The sequence below is a fragment of the Oryzias latipes genome, chromosome 7, assembly GCF_053564925.1.
Source record: "Oryzias latipes strain Hd-rR chromosome 7, Olatipes_Hd-rR_3.1".
NCBI lineage: Eukaryota > Metazoa > Chordata > Actinopteri > Beloniformes > Adrianichthyidae > Oryzias > Oryzias latipes.
The window spans coordinates 32116460-32141333 of record NC_136243.1 but is presented as its reverse complement, the minus strand read 5'-3'; the positions used below and the strand labels follow the sequence as shown (position 1 = coordinate 32141333).

Here is a 24874-nt window from a genome sequence, read left to right as displayed (position 1 = left end):
GACTTAAATAAATTGGACGTTTTTGCTGCAGACAAAAACAAAAATGAATTTCCTTCACGTAAAAATAATGTGATTATGTTATTTAGCCTTTGTGCTATCTTAGATGACCCCACCCATACATTGACATGTTCTCCCTACCATGACAAAGGTGGATAAAGGTGGAAAGATTTCATGTAATCCATGGACACCAGTGAAGATCACAAATCATTGAAGAAAAAAGGTTCAGAGCACTGTCTAGTGGATCTAGATGACCCAACTCCCAATGGTAAAGTGCCTAGGATAGCACAAGGGTTACATGTCCATTTCTACAAATCTAAACCTCTCTGATCTAAATCCTGCAATCCTCTACAAAAGGAGACTAAAATTTTCAAAAAAACGTATTCTGTTATTCTTAAACATCGACTAAAAATTTGGCTTTTTTGAAAAACCTTTAACGCTCAGTAATTGGTGGAATCATATTTTTTATAACCCGTTTTGTTAAATTTGTACGTGTTTTTTGCATTTTATTGTCTTTGTTAACTTCACTCTAAAAATATTTAAACATTTTTGTTCTTAATTTGCTCAATTTTTATATTTTCTTTTATCTCTTCGGCTCTTCAATGGGGTGGGAAAGTGCTGCAGAAATTTAAAAAAAGAATTCATTCATTCTTTATGGCCCCTTTGCTCTGTTCTGTAGCAATTATATTGTATAGTATATATAGTAGGCATAGGTTTTATAGAAGTAGTGTAAATCTGCTTTATAAGAACAAAATACTTTTAATAAAACTTAATAGAATCCTAAGTGAGAATGTAAAATAGCTGCTGAAATGGTGTTAACAATGACACACTAAGAGAAGGAAGAGTCAGCAGAGAGAACACAAAGATGAAACCAAATTATTGATGAATGAGCCGGGAAAAAAGGAGATTGCACAACGGAAGTTGTGTGTTTTCTATTTTAAAGCAACAAAAAAGGCAACTTTTGTGAATACAGCCATAAAAAAACAAAAAAAAAACTTTTGCTTTGAAAGTTTCCTAGACAAAAAGAGGCAAAAAAAAAGAAGCTAAAAATGATTCTAAACACGAAAACAGCTCAATGCTAAGCTAAAAAACACAGAATCTAACAGCATTTGGTAAAAAATAAAAAAGAAGTCTAAATTAGAGACTAAAGAAGAACTAAAAGTTTTCCCCCTCATTTTTATTCAGATGACCACTGTAATTCTCTTCAGTTATTCTTTAACCAGAAAATTCTAGATATCCATCAGCATCTCCATTCCTCCACCTCTCCTCCCACCCCGTCTGACTCATTTTCTGTAACTCATATATTCACTTCCTTTTTCCTCCCTGATCCCAGTGAAATTTCCCACCTCATCCATAAGTCCAAACCATCCACATGTTTGCTAGATCCCCTACCAACATCCCATGTTAAATCCTGCCTTCCTTCTCTTCTTCCTTTCATTTGTGCCACTATTCACTCCTCATTGACATCAGGTATTGTCCCCTCACTCCTCAAGATCGCTGCCGTCAGACCCATCCTAAAAAAACCCGGCTCAGACCCCAATTCCTTTCATAATCTTCCTCCTATTTTTTTTTTTTTTTTTTTTTTTTTTTTTAACTTGTCCTGTCCAACAGCTGGGCAGTCAGATGAGAGCTGAGGGCCTCTTGGGTTGGACATATTTTACTTTAACAAGAGGGGTTATTAATCTTCAGACAAACCAAAGGTATGTCTGAATAAACCCCTTTTGTAATTGAGGCCAAACTTTATTAATTTCAATCATGTTTGAAAATCTTTGGTGTTGGACCGGACGGAAAAGGAAAGAGGGGAAGAAGAGAGAGGGACGTTAGAGAGAGGGGGGGGGGGGGGGGGTAGGGGGGGATAATAGGAGGGGAAGGGGGATAAGACCATGAAGCAGCATAAAGCAACAAGTTTACTGGTTGTTAATCATTATGGTAAGGTTTAAATGTTAAAAAAAAAAAAAAAAAAAAAAAAGGGCGGAGCCTGTCCACACACACACTCAAATGTTATAAACACACCTGTTAGTTGCAAAAATGTCCCCCTGTCGACATGTACACAAAACAGATAGTGTTCACACGCATACTTATGCCTTAAAACCAACTAGTGTGAAATATTTCAGTCATTCAGTCTGTTGAGCTAACACCTGTGCTCAGGTGAGTGTTTATGTTATTCTAAAATGGATGGTGGAACGTGAAAAGAAGGAGGGAGAGTGCCCAGCCATCCCCACCCCAAGACCCCCACCGCACCAGCAGCGGCAGCCGGAATCCCCCCAACGCCACACGGGAACCGGCGGGGAACAACCGCCGCCCGGGCGACCAAGCCCGCCACCCAGGCCAGGGCCAGCAGGGCCGCCGCAAGGCCCCCAGAGCCAGCTTCGTCCTATTTCTAACCTCCCCTTCATTTCAAAAATTCTTGAAAAAATAGTCGCCTCCCAACTTTCCCATCATCTCACCCAAAATGATCTTTTCGAACCCTTTCAATCTGGTTTCCGTCCCCTTCATAGCACAGAAACTGCCCTACTAAAAATCACCAATGACCTTCTCCTTGCAGCTGATTCTGGACTCATCACCATCCTCATCCTCCTCGACTTGAGCGCAGCATTTGACACCATATCTCACTCCATCCTCCTCCACAGACTTTCAGCCCTCGGTATCGAGTCCATCCCCCTCCGCTGGTTTCATTCTTATTTTTCAAGCCGCACTCAATTTATTCAACTGAATTCTTTCAAATCCCAACCCTCACTCATTTCATCTGGTGTTCCTCAAGGTTCTGTTCTCGGTCCCCTCCTCTTCATTACCTACCTGCTACCCCTTGGCAATATATTTCGTAAATTCAATATTGATTTTCATTGTTTCGCGGATGACACTCAGCTCTATCTGTCCAGTAAACCCAACTCTTGTATTCCACCTGCCTCCCTCTCCTCCTGCCTGTCTGAAATAAAAACCTGGTTCACCCTAAACTTCCTCAAACTTAACAGTGATAAAACCGAATTACTCCTCGTAGGTTCCAAATCCACCCTTTCCAAAGTTTCTAATTTTAACCTTTCCATCGATTCCTCTCCAGTTTTCCCCTCCCCTCAAGTAAAGAGTCTGGGTGTCATCCTTGACAGTACATTATCATTTCAATCCCACATCAATAGCATTACTCGGTCAGCCTACTATCATCTACGTAATATTAATCGTCTCCGCCCCTCCCTCACCATCCACTCCGCCTCCATTTTAGTTCATAGTCTGGTCACTTCTCGTCTCGACTATTGTAATGCTCTTCTCTTTGGTCTTCCCAACAAAACTCTAAATAAGCTTCAGTTAGTCCAGAATTCAGGTGCCCGCATCATCACCAGAACCCCCTCCTTCCATCACATCACTCCCGTTCTCCAGCAACTGCACTGGCTTCCAGTAGCCTTTAGGATTAAGTTCAAGCTCCTTCTCTACACTTTTAAAGCCCTCCATAGCCTGGCTCCCTCCTATCTCTCTAATCTCCTCCATATTAACACTCCCTCTCGCTCTCTTCGGTCTTCTTCCTCCCTTCAGCTCTCTGTCCCTCCGGCCCGTATGGTCACCAGGGGAGCCGTGCCTTCAGTCGCTCTGCTCCCCAACTCTGGAACTCTCTCCCCCCAGACCTCCGTAACACTGACTCCTTTCTGATCTTTAAATCCAGACTCAAAACCTATCTGTTTAAGCTTGCATTTCCGGAACACAGTTTCTCATTTTCTGTTAGCTGATTTTACTAATGAATCCAATTTATTTATTGTTTTTTACTTGTGATTTTATTGTGTTTTACCTCTAACTTTGTACAGTGACCTTGGGTGTTTTGAAAGGCGCTTTTAAATAAAATGTATTATTATTATTATTATAAAAGAACTGATGAACGAATCAGCTAAAATAGATGATTTCCGTCTTTGCCGTATCAGGTATCAGGTCCTTCTGAACAGGAACTCTGGCATGATGGAAAAAACGCCTGTAAATCGGGACAACAGCTGTGTCCCTCTCCTGTAATCACCTGACCCCGTCATCTGCCCGTCAAGCTGCTCCTCATTAACAATCCCCAGCGTACGTCACTGGACCTCCATCGGGCAGGCCTCTGCAGCCGGAGCCGCTCTCCTCCATTTTCCTCCGCCCGCCCGAACCCGCTCTGAACACCATCTGCCAGTCTTCACCATCTGCAGCCTTTATCCCTGGTCTGACTGCCTTTTGACCCAGAACATGCCGCTTAAAGCTGTAATCCGTTCTGCACCCCAGCTTGACTGCACCATAGAGGCTATAAAGTATACGGATGTGGTGCTGGTTGCTTAATGAGATTTGAAAAGTTTCCTCCTTTTGGTTCTTAAGACGTTTCTTTGCCAACTGGATTTCTGTAACAGCATTCAAAAAGTAAAGAAAGAAAACTGTATATTTTTATTGCGAATGCCAAAAGGTCACTAAAGGTTCCTCCATGCTGCCTCCTAAATACTGACTCACTGATGGGGTCTCACAGCATGGCAGGTGAGGATTGGAAGCAGCTTTTAGGGCTCTCTGAAAAACCTCCAGCCGGCAGCGGCACTTTTATACTAAAGCACCAGGAACGAGCTCCGACTTTTGTCACATTTTGTGACACTGGAAAACACTGAGCGCCGACGAGCTTTCATGATACACCTCCGCCCGGGAACAGCTGCACAACGCTGTATTCCAAAAGTCATGTCTATGACACCTAATAAAACTTTTCCAAATGAAGGCAGAGACAGAATTTCTAACTGATGATGGGGTTCTTTCAGCTGCTTTCAAGAGATACAGATTATTATGACTGCCGCTTTCAAAAGACCTTGTAGCAGTGATCAAACTGGTCTCTGACGCCTTCTTCAATAAATCACACTAACCTTGAAAAAAATGACACTCTTGCAAATACCTTGGCATCTTTAATTCATTGAAGGATTTAACTTTTTTAGAGGAGTAAACAAGGCATTGAATATGAAAACTCTATGCTAAATGCTGACAGAGGAAGGTTGGATCTTCTTTTATTGTTGGAATTGTAGTTTGAAAGCTGAATTCACCAGCTGAAAAAATTAACTAGAATAATTAATAAGATCCCAAATTAGCTGAAAATAAAAAGCACAAAGTAGTACGAGTCATTCTTTACCCTTGTGCTATCTTAGATGACCCCACCCTTATTTTGACATGTTCTTCCTACCATGACAAAGGTGGATACAGGTGGAAAGATTTCATGTAATCCATGGACACCAGTGAAGATCACAAATCATTGAAGAGAAAAGGTTCAGAGCACTGTCTAGTGGGTCTAGATGACCCAACTCCCAACGTTAAAGTGCCTAGGATAGCACAAAGGTTAAAGGACCTACAGTATAGACCAAAAGTTTGGACACACCTTCTCATTCAAATGAATGGGAAGGTGTGTCTGTACTGTATATCAGGCAAAATCAACTTTTTGAGGTATTAAGTGTATTACAAAGCTCTGCTTTTTTTATTTGAGTTAATATCCTTTTTGCAAGGAATAAAACGATTACTGTATTTTGCCTGTTTTCAGATCACGTTACACACTGAACCGTTTATTCACATTTTTACTAAAAGGTGCTACAATTCTGAAATCCTGTAGAATTTCCGTTTCCGGCTAATGATGTCTGGGCGCCATCTTGTCTGCAGCCACTTCTCCTTCCATCCAGCTGCAATTATCATCACAACACGGATAAAAAAAACAAGGTTTAGGAGGAAACGATCCGATTCTCCTGCATGTTGGTTTTGGAGTCCGGCCGCAGATCGCGTCCTCAACACATTACAGATCAAAGCTGAGTTCCTGATTGGTAGATGCGACAAGAATTCCTCACCAAAATTCAAAAATGTTAACTCCAGAAACATGCCGCCATGCCTGACGCTCATAACAGGACCTTTGACTGCACCCGTACATTGACTTAACATTAGAACAGGATGCCCCCGAATCGAATGTTTGGTGTGAACTTGAGATTTCTTTGGTTTTTTTTACTACCATCCTTTGAGATAGATCATGCAATAAATGCTAGATCTGGGTGGGGGGGTGGGACAATTAGCTAATTAGCTCTTAATTATAAGTGAAAAGGAAGATACTCAAAGCTAACTTCTAAACTGGCCAAAGAAAAATAAAACCACTGAAAAGAAGAATCTAATAGGAAGCCAAAAGAAGAACTGGAGTGTTTAATTCCTCTCGTCTCGTTTTATGCTGGTTAACTTTGGGTTATCAACACTTCAAATTAAAAGATGGTGGGCATTAAGCTCTGTTCCTTAAAGCAATGTTTGGAATTTTATAAAACATTTCTCAAAAATGGTAACATGATGAGCTTTCAGAATTTGGCACTTGGAGCAGTTTTCATCACACAATGAACGAATCAGATGCCAAATGAAGTCAAGAGGTTTGAATCAAACACAGAAGAATGGCTCCATTATTTTGATGCCGTCAGTTCACTTTAGCCTCCACACAAGCATTTCAGGCGCTTTCACCTCAGTCAATAACATCAGTTAGCGCAGTTAACCTTTGAGTCGACACAAGCCGGTCATGTGACACACTTCTGCACATGCTCTGATCGCCTGTCAACTTTTTCAAATGTGCCACCACTACAGAACGATGACCTTCCACTTTCTGCTCCGTCAACCAGAGAAGAACCAATAATAATTAGATTTGTTTTTGCGTTCCTGACATCAGGGGCATGTAAAGGAGAAAGATGAGCACCGACAGCAGCGTGCTCTGACATCAAAACCAAAGCGAGCAGGAAAGAAGACATCACAGCGCTCAGAGCATCTCTGCATGCTGCTATAAATAGTTGGTGTGGGTCTGTGTGTGTGTGTGTGTGTGTGTGTGTGTTACTCACTTTCATAAGTCAATTATTTGTGGAGGCTGCAAAGAGGGGGCTGCACCACCACATCACCTAACAGCTTGATGGATCAGAGATTTCTGCGGTAAACTGATGGTTTTTCATGTTGACCCGGGCCGCCGAGCACTGCACACAGAACCACACCTCCTCTCTGCAGGACAAAGATCCAGCGAGGCGGAAATCTGCATTATTCATGCAGAGAGCTCCTCAAAGGGTGATATTTCATCGTCCCTGCAGCTTTAGCCAAAAGTGACTGATTCTCTGGATTCTGCAGTTTTCACGCGGTTGTCAAAAAAAAAAAGAAGAAGAAAAAAAAAAAGAATTGAAGAGACAAGTGTCTTTTCAATTCATCGCTTTCAAGGGTGGAAATGTAGAAAAAAGAATTCCAGCATACATATTTCATTAATGGTAGTATGGATGTCTACTCTGGCTATGCGGTTAACGGAATGGAGGCCAGCTGAATGTTTCACGTTCACAACCCGCCAGAAATAATTCATACAACCGACAAGTGGCACACTCAACTTTAGCTTTGATTTACTGTTTAATAGTCAAAATACACATGAAAAGCAGAAAATATTACAACAGCCTTCTATAAGCCAATTTTTAACTGTTTTCCTTTAAATTGCTACATTCTTACCTTGTACTACTTTGCTTTTACGTTCATTTACACGTAACGTTCATGAAGAAAATCCCAGAAAAACACCAATTTCATCTGAGTGGATCATTAAAAAAAGAAAAAAAGAGTTTTGAGTTATCCATCTTTAGAACCCGCCGAATCCCTTTTGGGGTGGTGGGGTTGCTGGAGCCTATCCCAGCTATTGTTGGGGGGTGGTGGGGAACACCCTGGAAACTCTATTCAGAATGTTCCACACAGACGTTTGGAACATTCTGAATAAAATTTGGTCTGCAGCAAACAATGGAAACCACAATCATGCTGTTTTTGCACATTGTTAGGTTTATTTTTTACCTACCAGAAATCTGCCTGTTCCTTAGGTCCTTTTAGGGTTTTTATTTTTATCACGTATAACTAATTCAATAATCTGAATAAGCACAAAACATTTCTATTACTGAATATTAATAAATACTAGGTATTGGAATCAGAAAAGCTTGTTCCTTTTAAATCAAAAACCGTTTAATTCTGACTTTACACAGAAACTAATTCTTCAGAATGTTCTGCAAACAGTTTCCCAGTAAACCAAATAAAATGTAGAAAGCATTTAATCGGACGCTCAGTTGGAAAATGAATTCGTGCAGAAGCCAAACTTCTATCAGATGTTCCATAAATCTGAGAAGAAAGATTTTATTCTTTTATTTCAAATGACATGTCAGAGGTCAGAGGTCAGAGCTCTGTCTCTCCAGAGTTCTAGACACTCTACACCTCCCAGCAATAAACAACAAATATTTTCCAAACAGGTGAGGTGGAACGGTCGATCAAAAGATCACAGGTTCAATTCCTGCCTTGCCCATGTGTCAGTGAGCTAAATCCACGTAGCTCCTGGTGGTGACAGGTTGGCGCCAGTGTACGGCGGCGAAGCCGCCATCGGTGTGTGAATGGGACTGTGACTGTAAAGCCCTGTGGGCCTGAAAGGAAGTAATAACAAGCGTGACATGAGTACACGTCATTTTATATCCTTTACTTTGGTACGGTGTGGGCATTCTGCAAGGCATTTATTGTGGAAACGGCGACAATAATCTTTTTAACTTTTCATTGATCAACTTTTTTATCTTTAAATTTGAATCTTGCTTTTCATTTCTTAACCACAGTGGGACACTGAAGCAAAAGATAAACATACAAAAAATCAAATAAATAAAAACATCAAGGCATTCTTCAGTTCCCCTAGAAAACACATTCCAACTGCTTCAAATCTACACAGTTGATGGCAATGATAATAAAATACAATAAAAAAAACTTTCTGTGAGTGTTAACTTTGTCATTTTCTAGGGAGAAAAATGGATTCAAGCACTCGATAAGTTATAAATGATTTGATTATTCGGGGATGCCGGCTGGTTTCAGTAGATAGAGGAGCTTGAAAAGAGGAACATGAGATCGAATTTGACATAAAGGATAAAGAAGGGAAGTCGGCAGGTGCTTGAACGGAGAGAAATAAGGGAGAAACGAGGACACAGTAAATCCACCTACTTCTGTCTGCCACAGCTTGATTGGGGGGGAAAAGCAGCAGGATGGAGTTTGATGAAACAGAAATCATGTCTTTTACAATATGAGGCCTCCAGCATCCCCCTGGGGATGAGAAACTGATGCAGGCGTGGAGGCGCAGTTTCCATTCCGACTTCCTGTTTAGCTTTAGAAATATACTAATGGTGCAGCAGTGCTTTGTATTTTGAAGGTGAAAACCTTTAGAAAAATAAATTGGCCCACAGAAACATGAACGTCTTCTCTGCTGTGACCCGTCATTGTGCAGACCTTGGATGAGGTTAGGCAGATCAAATTGTGATTCATTCTCAGACAGTTCATCTCTTTGAGTGTGAGCTTTGTCATCAGTCTGCCTGCCTGCTTTGAGCAATAACAAGGAACACTCATCCGTATTCAGGAAATGTCATCCAGACAACACTGGTAGTCCATGATATCATCCTCCATTGTTATGCACGGGATGACCGCGTTTTGTACGTAGAGCATGAAATCAGCTGTAGAAACTTGCATAGCTGCGTGAGAGATTTGAATGCGGAAGCCCAAAAAAAGCGTGTTTACATTTTTTATATAAACTTTTAATTGGAAGAGCCCATGAACATAGCTTTAGAGGATATAATGGATGCAGTTCAGACATTTTCCTTCAGCCTCCTCCATCTTTGATTTTCGTCCTTTACTTTGACCACAACATGCTTTAAACAACTGCAGGCTGTTGTCTTTTTTCATGGCTGAGATTTGTTTTTACGTAGTTTCTCCTCAGTAATCTGTTTTTCAAATGAAATACACAGCTGGTAAAGGATGAATCTCAGCCATTTGACGGTGAGCTGTAGAAAATCCAGCCTCCAGCTTTGAGAAGCCAGCACCTCAAAGTTTGGCTCTTCAAAAGTAGACGTTTGCAGGGTCAAAGTGGAACCAGGAGTATGATTGGTATTTCTACCGTCAATGCAATCAAATGACTTCAAACATCAACACTACAAAGTTGTTATCCATCATTGGTCTAAGATGTTTTTCTGCATTTTCAGTCTGACCCCTTTGCTCCGCTGCTCTCATCCACATCTACTTTCAGAATAAACATCATCCTGACCATCGTTTGAAGGATTTTCTCAATATTTTTCCACCCAGAATGTGTAGGCGGAGAAAGCAGCGGCAGGACTTGTTCTGATGAGTGCAAGAGGCTTTTTCAGAGGAGAAAAACTGTCTGCATCTGAATTCAACATGTCCTCAGGCTAGAATCAGTTCTGCTCTAATGGTGCAAAGATCAGTCCCTTCCCTTCGTGCAGCAGAGAAGAATTTAGAAGTAAAGACTCATAAGTGGCATGTGTTATGACAGTGACTATTGGTGTATTCAGACTGGACACATTTGATTCACCTAAAGTGAACCAGAGTTTGTCTCCTGCGATAATTTGAAACAAATTTTCAGTCTGAATACACCCAAACGGATGCTGGTCCAGGACCACCGACCTCTCTCTGACCCTTCTTTTTAGGTGCTTTGCCGTCCAGATTTTCCCATTTTTGGGTGCAGCCTAACTGTTAGAAATGGCGTCCTGAATGGTTTAGAGTGGCCTTTTTTTTTGCAGGAATCTGAAAATCAGACTGTTTGCTGAAAAACAAATAGGAAAATTAGGGCAAAAAAAGCTAAAAATTCACGTAATTTTATCCTTGAATGGTTCATATTCTGTTAAGTGTCTCAAACAAAAATCTTCAGTTTCAATGGCTGGAAAAGCAGCAAATGGTCAAAGAAACTCTTATGGAAATCCTTCAGAATTGCTCAAGAGTACTTACATGTAGAGAAACGTTGGGTGACTCGAGGCCTTTTTGAAATAAACACATTGCATACGCATGCTTTACACTTGTGCAAAAACTCTGATTGATATTCATTCATATTTGAGTAATGCACATGAACGTCTTGAAATAACCCACAACTGTCCTCATAAAGAGAGAAACCAGATTCGTGTGTGAATAAAACTGAATATGCAGTTGTAGAAAAACACACAAAGATAACGCACTTCTATTCTTAGTCGATAATAATTCACTGCTCCAAATCTAAGAAGGCTCGTTTAAAGTCCAAAAAGATTAATTTAAAGTGCATAGCTGAGTGTGTTGTGAATTTTTGGTCACTTTGTATCCACAGGCAGAGGAGCAGCAGATCCCATCAAGAGGCCCAGAAAGCCGCATTGTGGATCACTGCTTTCTGTGTCGGTCTGCATCTGTGCGTCATTGCAAAAACTCGACATTTTTTTCCATTTTGTCTCGTGAATCTACATTATGTTCCTGATTACATTCTGGTCTCCAGCCTCAATTATCTGCCTAATTGTCCCTGACTTTCCCCGCAGTGCCAATTACAGTAATGCTTGTTGAAATCTGAGAAGAAGAAAAAAAAACCTGGAAAAGAATACATTCCATGCATGTCAGAATTTTTGAGCAAAGGTTCATTAGTCAAATCTATAGATATATTAACTTTAAATAATCTCCATCTGGGTGACGGGGGCAGACTCCAGACCAAACTTTCCAAATCTGACCTCTTTCAAAAGGGATCGGATGTGTTCCTGGGTGAGCTGAAAGAAGCATCATGTCTCCAGGGTTTCCTGAATCTACCGTTGGCGTCCACCTGGTTGGATGCGCTCATTAAAGTCCCACTCCGATTGTCTTACCTTTAAATTATGATCAGGACCATTGGCACAGAGCAACCCTGCCCCAAAATACAATTTTGAGCTTAATTTTCTCTATATATGTCGTCCATCATGAAAAAAATGCCACAAGAACATGTTAAAAACACCAAACAGAATGGGTCTTTAACAGGTTTGAGATTAGATTCAGATACTAGTTAATTTATTAAAAGGGAAACACATACCTCTGTCTTTGGATTAAATGCATTCATCATTAATCTACTAAACCCGCTTTGTCCCTTTCGGGGTCACTGGGCTGCTGGAGCCTATCCCAGCCACTTCTGTGCCCTGGCAGGGGGGCATCCTGGACAGGTCGCCGGTCTGTCGCAGGGCCACAAATCACACACCCATGCAGACTCACATTCACACCTAGGCACAATTTCGATTAACCAATTAACCGATGAAGCATGCTTTTGGAAGGTGGGAGGAAGCCGCAGTCCCCGGAGAGACGCACTGAGAGAACATGCAGACTCCACACGGAAAGGTCCCCCATTGGTGTTCTGTTTCAGGTCCCCCCAGCCGGGACTTAAACCGGGGCTAACCACTGCCCCACTGTGCAGCCGTCGATGACGTAAGTATATTTTTAAAACCTAACTGTAAAGGAGAGAGCAGTTTTACATGGACTTTCTGTTCAAACTTGATGTGAGATGCAAACATAAATCAACCTATCTTCGTTGAAGATCTCCAAGATCTTTAATCTTGCACATTTCAGAACTTGAACCAGCAACCCTCCAGTCTAGGCCATCATACCCCAATACCAGATGATGATGCTTCTTGGATGACCTGTAGGTTCATGTTTAGCTAAAGCAAACCAGACATTTAAAGAATCACTCCAATCATCTTTTGATCTTTTTTCAAAGCAGCTCATGGAAACCCTAGTAATTTCCTGCATTCCTTCCTGCATGTCCTCTAAAACACTAATCAACACTTCACAACCTCTAAATAATCCAGTTTTGCAGTCAGCTGGTTCTGAGTCCTGCTCCTCAGGTTGGCCAATCAGCAACTTCTAGATATACTGAGATTGAAGCTCAGAGGTGGACAGAGACTTTGCTGCTGGGTCGTCTAAACTTTTCCCATTACTTTATTGTAGGGTTTTATTTTTATTATAGAATATGTCGATTAGTTTTTAGAATACACTTTGTTCAGTTGTTTTTTTTAATGCTGTCAAACTTTAGTTGACAGATGATTGACAGTTTGTATATGAACTGCACACCTTAACCTCGAGTTGAGCTCATTCGAAGCTTCACTCCTCAAAAGACTGAGTCCTCGCTGGAGCTGCAGATGTGTCTTAAATAAGAGATGAACTCCCCCCAAGAATAAAAAAAAATAAGTGCAGCTGTTTTTAATGTGAACTATTTGGAACAGCTAAAACCCGGCTGACCAAGATATTTCCCTTTCATGAATAATGTACTGTTTTTCCAAGACTTTGGTTTATTTTTGTATCCTGATATGTCCGGTCTTGTATTCAAAGCTGAGAGGATTTACGACAACCACACGTTTGGCTTTTGTAGGAGACGACAAAACATGAGCTACACAGCAAGCTGAGGCAGAAAAGCTGTCATTTCTGTGGGTAAAACATTAAAACATCTCTGAGTTTAAGCTCCTTCAGTATCAGCTTTCTGAAGAACATGATACAAACCTCACAAATATCAGAGTTGGAATTCACCTGAAAATGAATTTCCTTTTTTGATCTAAGCATCTCATCATTTCTGTAATGAGTTTGATAAATCTGTGCAATTTGTTTTTTCATTGTATTGACTACAATTAATGCTTGAAATAAATAACTCAAATCTATTTTCAAAGCGATCTCTTATTGATAACTATGCCAAAATCCTGTTTTTTTTTTCTAGGACGTAGTTTCTCCTGTATGAAATAAATACTCACAAAAGCAATTTTAAGTTTAGTTTTCTTTATACGTGTCCTCTATTGTTAGAAAAATGCCACAAGAACATGTTAAAAACACCAAAATCATTGTTTTCATCGGAGTGGATCTTAGTATTTTACAGCTCCATTCACCCATCTACCTACATTCATTCACACACTGATACACCAGGGCCAACCAAAATCCACCAGGACCAATGTGGGGTTCAGACTCTCGCCCAGGGACACTTTGACACAGGGGTGGGCAAAGTGAGAACCAAACCTGCAATGTTCCTATCAGAGGTTGACCCCTCTGCCTCTGCACCATGGCTGCCCACAACTTTGACTTCAGATTTTAAATGTGCAAAATGATCAAATAAAATACAAAAAAAAAGTCGGAGTCTTTCAAAAACCCCTTTGATTTTTCAAACTGACAAGCCTACAAGAAGGATGCGCTGACTCAAGGTTACTCAAGGTAACCAATGACAGAACACAAAATGCACAATTCTGAAAAGATCAAACCTGTGTTCATTATAAGTGGTTTGTTTTTCCTGAATATCCTCTCTCTGACATTTATTTTGATGAGAACCCGAGTTCACACGTCACCATATTGGAATGATCCATTAGTTACTCGCAGAAAAAGGTAAAAGAGAGGAACGGTGAAGGAAGAAACAGAAAGAGAGGAATGAAAGTGTTTCAGAAGTACAAGAGAAACCAGCTGAGTGGCTTTAAAGGAGAGGGAAAAAAAATCATAATACACGCGCTCCGTCTTCAGATGTGCACGCAATGCAGACGAGTCATCATCGGGCTGCCTCTGATTAGTCTAAAAACAAACACAGCTATCACACACTTGTTGCCAAGCAACAGCAATGCTGGCTTAATCATCCGACCCTGAAATGCGCAGGAAGTGAAGAAACGGGAAAACAGCGAGAGGCAGACTGATGATGAGAGCAGCTGATGAAGAGGACGGGAACAGACCCAAGTCTGTCACCATTGGAGCTGAAAGGCAGATGCACAGACACAGGGTCAGCACAGACATCAGGAAGGTCCAAATGTTTGCTCAGAAGCAGAACCCAACACAAACCGAAGGCGCAACGGTGTCGCTCTTACTTCCTAAAAGTGGGCCGTGGGTCTGGTCAAGCAGCTTTTAACCAAGGCCTTCTCACACAAAGGTAAAAGAACTTCCCCATTCTTACCCTGTTTGTGCATTTACACTGAACCCAAAACGGTGTTCAACGTTCTTCACGAATTCTGATTCTGCTGGATCCAGATCCGACCACTTGGTCTAAACCAAAGTTTTGGTAAGCCTTCACACCCAGCAGAAGAAACAAGTTATCTGAGAAAAGGAAATCTGCATCCCTGTCCTAAATCAGATACTGATCTAAAGCAGTGTGAAAACTACTTCCTCTCAGCAAAAAGATCCTTTCAGTCAATCAGGAGTCTTATTGTGGATTATTATTATTAGTAGTAGTATTATTTTGCAGAACTTCAAACTTTGATTCATCTAGCTTTTTTAAAGTTCAAAACATGGACAAAAGGATTAGGAAGCTCAGAAGTTTGAGATCTCAGATCACACAAATCTGAAAGCACAAAATGTTGCAGTTCCCTCAATGACCACTGGGGGTCGAGTTGTAAAAGACCGAAATTTCCCATCGATCCATAATAATAAAAAGTCTACACGAATAACACAATATTATTCTTTAGTTTCAAAGATCTTCTCAAAGCTGTATTTTCTTTTCATGACAACTGTATGAATGTTGATTTTATCAGAGATCAAACATTTCTTTGATTGACAGGTGCATTAAGGTAGGCGGAACAAACCTCCTCTTAATACACCACTTTGGGCTTTAGGTTCATTATACAAACCTGTCCCTCGTAATACATGTCCAGGGTAACAACTGAGACAAGCTTTGAACAGAAAATATGAAAAAGGCACAAGAAGAAGAAGAAACCTTTCAGTCCTGCAAATCCTTCCAGCCTATTATGTAGAACAGCTCTGTCACCTGGTCACTGCAACATGGATACTTGTGAGATTTTGTAAAACGTTTTCATAATGTGCTTTTGTCCGACATAACACACGAAACTTAGGTCACAAAAAATCGGATTACCCTTAAAAAATCTGATAGCTCAAGAAATCGGATCATATATAAAATGATCTTTTTTCAGGATCACGTCTTCCTCGTTTGTTGGACTAGGAATATTTTGTTTATTTAATCTTATTTGCTGCTTAAATCCGGACCAAATTACTAAATTGTTATTTGGTTTAACCTATTTATTAATGTTGTATTTTTGTTCCCATGTCTGTCTAATTTAATTTAGGGTTTCACTCTGTCAAAAGTGCCTCATAAATAAGTTGGTCTTAGATAAATTTAGCAGGAAGCTGCTTGTCGTTGGCTGAATCGCCCTGGGTTTAATATTTAAATCAGGCAGCAGCGACATTGTTTCACTCAGCATGAGGGCCCGGCTGCCTCCTTCATGACTCTCACCTCCATCAGCCTCGCTACATGCCTTTGACGTTCTGACGGATCCTGAAGATGCAGACGCCACACTGCAGGAACAGCAGAGCATTTAAAAAAAACATGCTGCTGTCAAATCAATTATGCAGCCGGGCAAGAAAAGTTCCTCCGTTTCTTTCTCCACCGGCTTTTGCAGCACGTCTGAGGATCACGGCGGCAGTGAGCAGAACCCAGGAACCTGAGTGCGCCACGCTGAGTCCGGAAGAGAAGCCCTTCACACTGAAACCAGAGTGAGTTTCATGTTGCTAAAGATATTTCCAGGAGCTCCACACACTTCAACATTACTCTTGGTTCTGCACTGCAGCTGCAAAGAGGAAACAACATTTCTGCAGTGAAGCGTTCCTCCGGCGGGAGCTCCTATAACGAGTGAAAGTGCTCTGACTGCTGGGCTCTCACGCCGCATGTTTAACTAACGCTTCAGACTCACTGCAATACTGGGAAATCAACAACTCCGAAAGCTCCGGGATTTATGCAAATATTTAAACTAATTACACTTGAAAAGAAGAACAACTTCTCATTCATCCAAGTCCTGTTATCACAGGGTTTCTGTTCTTATGGGTAACTGGATTCTGAAGTTTAACTCAGAGTGAGAGCTGTTAGGAACTGGTGGTGTGATGCTACAAAACCATCACAAGGTCAAGCAATTCCAAATTTAAAGCAATTGGAGCAGTAAACAGTTGAAACCCTTTTTCAGGGTTTTCACCAGATCTCACCAGATGTTTTCAACAGATCTAACCTAAAGTCCCACTCAGATCATGTTTTAATCTATTATCAAATAAATGGCAACCAATATTGGAGTGATCCAGCCGTACAGTCTGGATACAGATCCTTTATTTTGGATTCTGATTCAGATTCCTTTTTGCGATTCCTTTTGGATTTAGACAAAAACTTCATGGCAAATTACAATGCAGTGGATTACTTTAAATAATTTTGAAGCAAACAATGAATTAAAATGTAATGTTTCTTTAATACTAAATTGTAAATTGAAAAATATATTTCATTTAAGATCCTTCAGAAGATTTCAACAACTTTCAGCCTCCACACAACCTCGGTGAGATTCATCATCCAGACAAAGGAAAAAGCTGGAACAGTAGAAAACCTTCAGGAGTGACTGACACAAAAAAGGCTTGAAAACTCAATCAAGAGAAAAGACACCAAGACTCAGATACATCTGGATGATCTCCAAAACCTTTCAACAAACAGTAAGCATCTACACCACATCTGGAGCCAAACAAACACAAAAACGAACACTAGAACAGCAGACACGGTGGTGGTAGTGTGATCGTGAGGGACTACTTTGCAGAAAAATCTGAAGAAAGCCTGTTCTCCATCAGATCATGGATCTGGACTCACAGATGGACATCAGCAGGTCTGATTCATCAACAAAACCGTCGTGTTTTTTAATCCTGTTGTCTTGTGTTTTAGAATCGGACGTTTTCATGGAACCACAGCTTCAGTGACGTTTCTGCATCCTCCCTGTTAGAAAACAGGAAATCAGTCGTCCATCAGCCTCCTGCCCTTTGCTGTTAGGTAAGGGATAAATGCCAACGAAGTGTGCATAATCAGAAATTAACACACGCCGTGGAAGCCTGAACATAATTTCTGATCAAGACTCAACCTCAACTCACCATTGTGACTGAAACCGTTTTGCCTTTGGGATCCAAAAAATCCACTGCAATCTGACCAAAATATCCTCTTTAGCTGATAGAAACTGTTGCAAAGTTAAATATTTGTGGTTTTAGCCTTTAAACAAGAATCCTTAAAAACGTTTTATCTAAAAACCGACAATTCTTTAAATTTACAAGCGTCTAAAACAGACTTTAAGGCTTCCCTCCGTACATTCTATATGTTAGAATATTCGGATCCATGTGCAGAATGGCTTATTTCCCTAAAATAGGATTTTTCATCAAATCTCCTCCAGTTGACACCATGCAGGTTTGATGCATCACATTGATCAGCATTCCACTCAGCAGCCGCGCTTCTGTGGATTCTGCTTGTACACGGCTTCACTGTGTGGAATAAAATGTGCAAAAAACACAGCCCGACTTTTTCTCCATTTCTTTAAAAGGTCACATTGATTCCAGACTTCATCTGCTCGGCGGGCAACAGCAGGCAGCCCAGGATGTAAACACAGGAAACCGTGAAGAAAGAAGTGCTACTACAACAACAACCACAACAAGAACAACAACGACCTATTTTCTTTGGGTTTCTGCTTCAGGTTTTCTATCAATTTCAGCAAATCCCTGGATTTTACAGTGTTAGATGTGTGATGTGCATTTACCCCCTGATAGCATCAAATGGTTTATTCCTCACATATTACAGAACCTCTCGTCCAAATCCTCATTCTGCCACGGACCTCTTTTTTTTTAAATCACAGCAACCTTTTTTTTTTAATGAATTGTTCAACTTAACTAAGAAAACAAAATAAATATATATTATATTATATTTCAAAATAAAAACCAAGCTATGTACAATAGAAGTCAGGCAATTGTCCTATTATTCCTGCTCCTTCAACTTTTCTACATCTTTGTGAAATCAAAAAATACCAATTCACTTAATCTACAATATTATATGGATTTATGAATGAATAATCACAGAGGAAGAAGAGTTTTGAAAAGGATTGAAAACTACAACAATTCCAAACTTCATCGAGGAAAGCAACTGACCTTGAAATGGTGTTAAAAACGTCAAATTTGCCAAACCACTTTGCACAAAACTAGTATAAGAAGATATAATAAAACTGCACAAATAACAAAAAGATGCTGAAGTTCGTCATCTTGAGAAGCGTGAAGGATACCAAAGTTGTAAGCAACGTTCACAACACGCATTCAAGCGGCCATCTCCAATGAAAAGTCTGCAGCGGAGCCGGTTAGGTTGACGTTTCAGACTACTTGTGTCTTTTGTGGTACAAGCGCTAAATTTGGCTTGAATGTACCTTAGGAACCCATCTTTCAGAAAAGCACATTAGCTGTGACAAAATTCCAGAATGGCCGTTTGTAAAGATGGTGTTTGTTCCTCAAAATGCACAGTTATTTTAATAACCGGCTCCACTACTATGTAAAACGAGTGCGAACGTACGTTTCCGGTTTCCGTGTTTAAAACTTTAGCCTTCACACGTTGCCACTCAAGTTCTTCAGCTCTACGTGCAAAAGGTGCAGCCATTGAACACACGTGGAAAGTAAAATCAGGTTGACAAAAATTTGTACCGCTTCAACATTTTTGCACCAAGCCTCTTTCAACTGTAGGTACCTGCGCTAGTAAACCGTAGAAGAAGAAGAAGAAGTCCCCCCCTGCTTGTTCAGTGTGAATACTAAGAACCAGCATTTAGCGTGTTCTTGCCTCATATGCCCGGCGTAAACGTAGCTTAGGTCAGTGTTTTTCACCCTTTTTTGAGCCACGGCACAATTAAACCTTGACAAAAATCCCGCGGCACACCAGGATCCAAAAAATAAAGGAGAAAACTCTATAGTCTGTATTGATCTATAGCTCCTCTGCAATCTCACATGCATTTTTGTGATAATTATTGTGGCAGAAAAAGCTGGAAGTTGCAGCTGTTTTTTCTAAAAGATGTAATAAAAGTTAAGTTAAAAGATTTAAAAACTGTTTGATGTGTGTTCGTTGTGGTTTCAAGACGTTAAACAACGAAGATTTATTGTGCGCTGAGACGCTGTCACTTTAACCCAATGCATCATGGGAGATGTAGTGCAAACAGCCGCCGATCGCAGACAGACTCTCTTCTCTGAGCTTCATTGTTTTGTTCACTTGTTCCACGGTCTGATACCGGATTCTGTGGAAAGCTACAACGTCCAGTCTACACAGACTTTTCCGAAAACGTCTGATGCTGCGGATAAATCGCGGTACCGTCATTCTTACCAAAATGTCTTTAATAGAATTAAATAAACACAAAGAAAAAAGTATTTTATAATCTTTCATATTCCTAACTACTTAGTGTTTTATCAGGGTTTGTTTGGATGAACACAGAGCTGACATCCTGGAGATGGTAAATGTTTTTAGATCACGGAAAGGGTCATTTCCCACGGCACACCTGACCATCTCCCATGGCACATGGTTGAAAAACACTGGCTTAGGAGACCTGCTGTTGCAAAGTTCTGAAGTCATTGAACTTGTTTGAAGTTCTCCTCATAAAAGTAGACTTCCATCATTGACTCTTACCTCTCTCCACTGCTGTGACCCCCATGGAGGGCTGACCCAGACTGGCCTTTGTCTCCCACTTCCCCTCGTCAGGATGGTACATTTCCACAGAAGCCAGTGGTGTCTGCTGCCGGTTCATGCCTCCCAGCACCATCACCTGGCCCCCCAGCACCACAGCTGAAGCCCCCGCCCGAGCCCTGGGCAGAGGCGGAAGCTGGCTCCATGTCTGGCTCTCTACGTCCAGAACCTCGACGCTGTCCAGGGGCGTGCCGGTCTCGCTGCAGCCCCCCACCACATACAGCAGGCCTTCGTGGTGGACGGTGGAGGAGTAGACGCGGGACTGCGACATGGGGGGGAACTGCTCCCAGAGCAGGGACTTCACAGGACTCACTGCCATCTCCAGCACAGGCATGTCTCCTGGACCGGGAGGAGGGGATGCACCATCACACGGACAGAGCACAACGAGGGAGGGGGGTCAAAGACGCTGGTTTCTGTGTGATCAGGTGACTGAGCTCCACAGGGGCAGAAACATGAGGGTGAACCCAACGCAGATGTTAGTCCTCAAAAACTGAGCAGAATGAGAAACGAGGAAGATGAAGTGGAAAAAGAGTCATTCATTTCTCCTCCAGATGTCACGACCCCCCTCCTCTGCTCACATGTTTTATTCATCCAGATGTTAGTGTTTCTGAGCCATCTGCCCTTCAGGCTCCTTCCTCTCCAGCTCTGTCACTTCTTCCTCTGCTTTATTTTCATTCGGATTCCAGTTCTGGCATGTTCCTCCCAGAAACAATAAGATGAATGTGCTGGAGGGGATTTATCCTGCAAAAACCGGGAGGTCAAGCTGGAGCGTGGAGACTAGAATCCAGAACAAGGAGGAGGCAGCAGAGGGGCAGTTAGAGAACAATGTATTCCACCAATAATCCAGGAGGGAGCCTTTATAACTCAGTTTTATTTCCTCAGACAGAAGCAGTTATTCAGGCCAGGCTCTCAGCTGATCTCTGATCTGTCTGAACAAACCTGATAGATCTGTCAGCAACAAAAAACAGGAACTTCAAGCTAAGCAAGATAATCTTCTTTGCATTTTGAGATAGTTTTCTCCTCTTTAATTAAACCGGAGCTGCAAACGCCGGAGCGCCCTGAGACTGAGGCGAGTGCAGCGCAGGGATTTCTGAACCCTGCAACTCAACGCTCGCTGGCAGCTTCAGAGAAGATCAGGCTCCTCTGCTGCGAGACAACCTGGAAAACAAAAAGAGAACGCCGTTTTAGAACGAGGAGAAGAGCTGCAGATTGGAACATATACTGTTCTCAGATCTGAATAATAGGCTTCCATTGGCAGCAGGACTTTTCAAATTGCTTTTCTGTTTTGCATTACTCTTCTAGTAGTCAAAGCTGAAGTTCTAGACCCCAAAATGAATATCATATGAGCATGTTGCACTCCAAATATAGCTCACGTCATAAATCAATTTTATGAGGAATAATGAGTTTGCATGTGCTCCAGCCAGAGACGTTCACAAGTCCTTTCTTGCAGCTTTAAGTCTAAAACTCGTGGTTAAAATGGGTATTTGACTGTAAAAAACTCGGATTGAAGTTCCTTATAACAACCAATGTTACTCCCACAGATGAAACAACAGCAAGTAAACAGACAAAATACATTTCTAGTTTAACCCTTGTGCTATCCTAGCCACTTTAACATTGGGAGTTGGGTCATCTAGACCCACTAGACAGTGCGCTGAACCTTTTTTCTTCAATGATTTGTGATCTTCACTGGTGTCCATGGATTACATGAAATCTTTCCACCTTTGTCCACCTTTGTCATGGTAGGGAGAACACGTCAATAAAATAAAAGCAAAAAGCAAACTGTTCACTCGCTCTGTGGGATTTACGTGCGACTCCAGTCTGGGTCTCGATTCTTCATTCACAGCAACATTCAAATGACAGTCGGCTGCCAGTTCTGTCTTTGTGCAAAACACAGTTTTTCCCCATTCGTGTTTTTTTATTTTTTATTAAATCCTCTTTTGATTTATGCTTCTTTTCTATTTTTTTTTCTCCCGTCTTATTCGTTTAACCCTTTAAAAGCCTTAGCTCCAGAGTTGACATTCTTTTGACTACCGTAACTCTTCAACCGTTTGTGAAATTAACATCATTCCAACAGATTCTGAAGCGCAGAAAAGCAACCTTGCAGTGTTATGCAACACTAAAAGCTACGTTCTCAGCAAGCTATGTTGACACATAAATCAGCTGATTGCGTCAGCCAATCGTGTTGTGGTACATTTTGGTGGTATAATATTGCAAATCACGTCAGAATCAGCTGATTCACGTCAATTGCATTAGTGGTCGAGGAGTTGCAGTACGTCAGAGTGTGTGTTATTTTCAGTGTCGCCGGCGACATCTTCGGTGCCAAACCAAGTCAAAGGGTGGCCCTTGCCCTGAGCCCTTAAAAAAAGAAAGTATTAAAAATGGCAGCCGGCACGGTCAGCAGTTGCATAAAAAACCTGTATTCATGATGCTATTTCATGTCGGCAACAGCACTGCGACCACATTGGCCCATCCCGTTTAACATGGTTGACGATTGCGATGATGCGATGAAACAATGAACAACGTAACCACAGTAGGTCACATGGAGCGGCCATTTTGAAAACTTTGTCCGAAATGCCTCAAAATACTATGTAGTGCAGGACTCTCCAGTACTATGGATTTCAACGCAATGCAGACACCATGCTCGCCGATTCTTTTCTTTAAATGGCAAATATGACATTACACCTTTAAAATCTAATAAAAAATCTGAAAAAACTAATTATAAATAAATTTATTCATATTTGTTACATTTTATAATTACATATTTGAAAAAAACTCATATTTTAGGCAACTTTTGGTTATAATTAGCAACTTTCTTTTCCAAAACAGCCACTTTATTGTTTCTGATGTTTTTTATGACGTTTTTTTTAACAGTTATTGTCAAAATTATCAATATTTCCCAGCAGAGATAAAAAAAAATGGAAGAAACGGGGGGGGGGGGTAACAGAAAATATGATAATAACAGATTAAAGCAGTTTAACAAACACATTAACTGTAATTTGGAAAAATTCATTAAACTTAACTGCTAAAATTTGATTGTTTTCGCTCCCGGATTTAGATCTGGATAAATGGTACTTTTCCACAAGCTTTTTAAAACGGGTTTTCATGCTGGTTGACTGTCGGGTTAGCAGCCTTTCCCCATTCCTCACATTTAAATTTGTCCATAATCGTGCATGAACACTCAGAGCTTTATCATAGCCTCACCTTTCCCTAAGCCTCCTCACCACAGCCTTCAGTCCAGATGGATTTCCCAAACCCACGATAGACGAAGCTTCATCTTCCTGGTTTCTGTCCTGAGTTTTGTCTCCAGATAACTACATCTTTGCTCTATGATGGCTCTATCCTGTGCTGCTGTTGCGCCTCCACCAGCCGGTTCCACGCTTAAAGCTTCACTAAGCTCATCTCTCGCCTCTCTGGCCTCCTGCAAACAACCAGTTGAGCAGATGGCTGCTCGCTCAGACGCTGCCAGAGGTTTCTGCTGGCTGGGAGTCCACCACAAAACCACTGAGCGCTCTTTCTAAAGGGAACATCTTTTTCTAGTTAAATTAAGGCTTCGGTGCAATGATCCGGACTAATATTTAAAAAGGAAAAGGTTAGTAAACCGAGTGTTAAGGAGGTTCACGTTTCATTTATACTTTCTCCAAACATTTTCCTGTTTGTCTTCTTAAAACGTTTGTCTTTTTACTGCTGTCAAAGTGTCAAGAACATCTTTAGAAATCTCAGATTCCAAAGAACTGAGTTCTAAAGCGATCAAAGAATTCAAACATCTTATTATACATCATTTTATTACATAAAATCCAAACTTTTATGAAGAAAAAAAGCATCTTCTATCTTCATTTCCTGATTATGTAGGGTTTTATTCAAACAGGACAAATCCTTTGTTTCGGATCAAGTCCGTTTAATTTATTCCAGGTTTGAGTCCTGAACCTTGCATTTGGTCTGAATTCAGACTGATATCAAGCTGCTCCGGACCGAAGCGTGTAAACAAAATCACGGGACTAAAGATCTCTTCAGTCATTGGCCAGGAACTACGAGGGCGGGACAAAATGACAAAGACAGACGTGGTGCGTTTTATGATCCTTTCTATTTTGATTACCAGTTTTGAACGTCGGGAGCAAAACTTTTTAGTTGTAAGTTTGGTACGGCGGAGGCGTGCTGCAAGGCGGTTACTGGCAAGGAGACGAGCCGTGCGCTGTAACTCAGAGGATGCTAGAAGCTGCAGTGATGAGGAGACGTCGGTGTTAAGGAACGTTGATAAGTGTTCATGACATATAGTTTGTTGGGAAAACAATTTCTGAATTTCAGAATCAGGGTTCTGTTTCGAATTGTCAGGGGAAACAAACTCTGGTTCACTTAAAGCGGACCAAATGTGTCCAGCCTGAATTGACCCTTAAACTCAACATTTCAGAATGTATTTTTGATGAAGCTTTTATGGAGTGAAACTGCCATTGAGTCCTTTACTTAAGAGACTCAAATTACGACTGGTTCAACTAAAAATAAACAATAAACAAAAAGCCAACCCAAAAATCTATTTAAAACTTTACAAATGTTAAAAACTATGTCAGAAAAGGTCATATTTATAATCGGAAAGAATGGAAATTTTTTTCCTGGATATAGAAACTTTTAAATCATAGAAAA

At 41.0% G+C, this 24874-nt stretch overlaps 1 protein-coding gene and 1 long non-coding RNA gene across 4 annotated transcripts in view; one reads left to right on the top strand and one right to left on the bottom strand.

The window, feature by feature from the left end:
• The window catches only part of klhdc8b (kelch domain containing 8B), a 133784-nt gene that overhangs the window by 80139 nt on the left and 28771 nt on the right, over window positions 1-24874 (bottom strand). For all 3 annotated transcript variants that reach the window (XM_078949600.1, XM_023956361.2, XM_078949601.1), the window contains exon 2: window positions 20183-21397. In XM_078949600.1, the coding sequence (XP_078805726.1) occupies window positions 20183-20573 (391 nt within the window). In that variant the 5' untranslated portion in view covers window positions 20574-21397. The remainder of the gene's footprint in view (window positions 1-20182; window positions 21398-24874) is intronic.
• On the top strand, window positions 17070-18202 carry LOC110015328 (uncharacterized). Its single transcript, XR_002873504.2, has 3 exons — window positions 17070-17211; window positions 17435-17539; window positions 18078-18202. It is a non-coding gene; the product is annotated as an uncharacterized LOC110015328 (long non-coding RNA).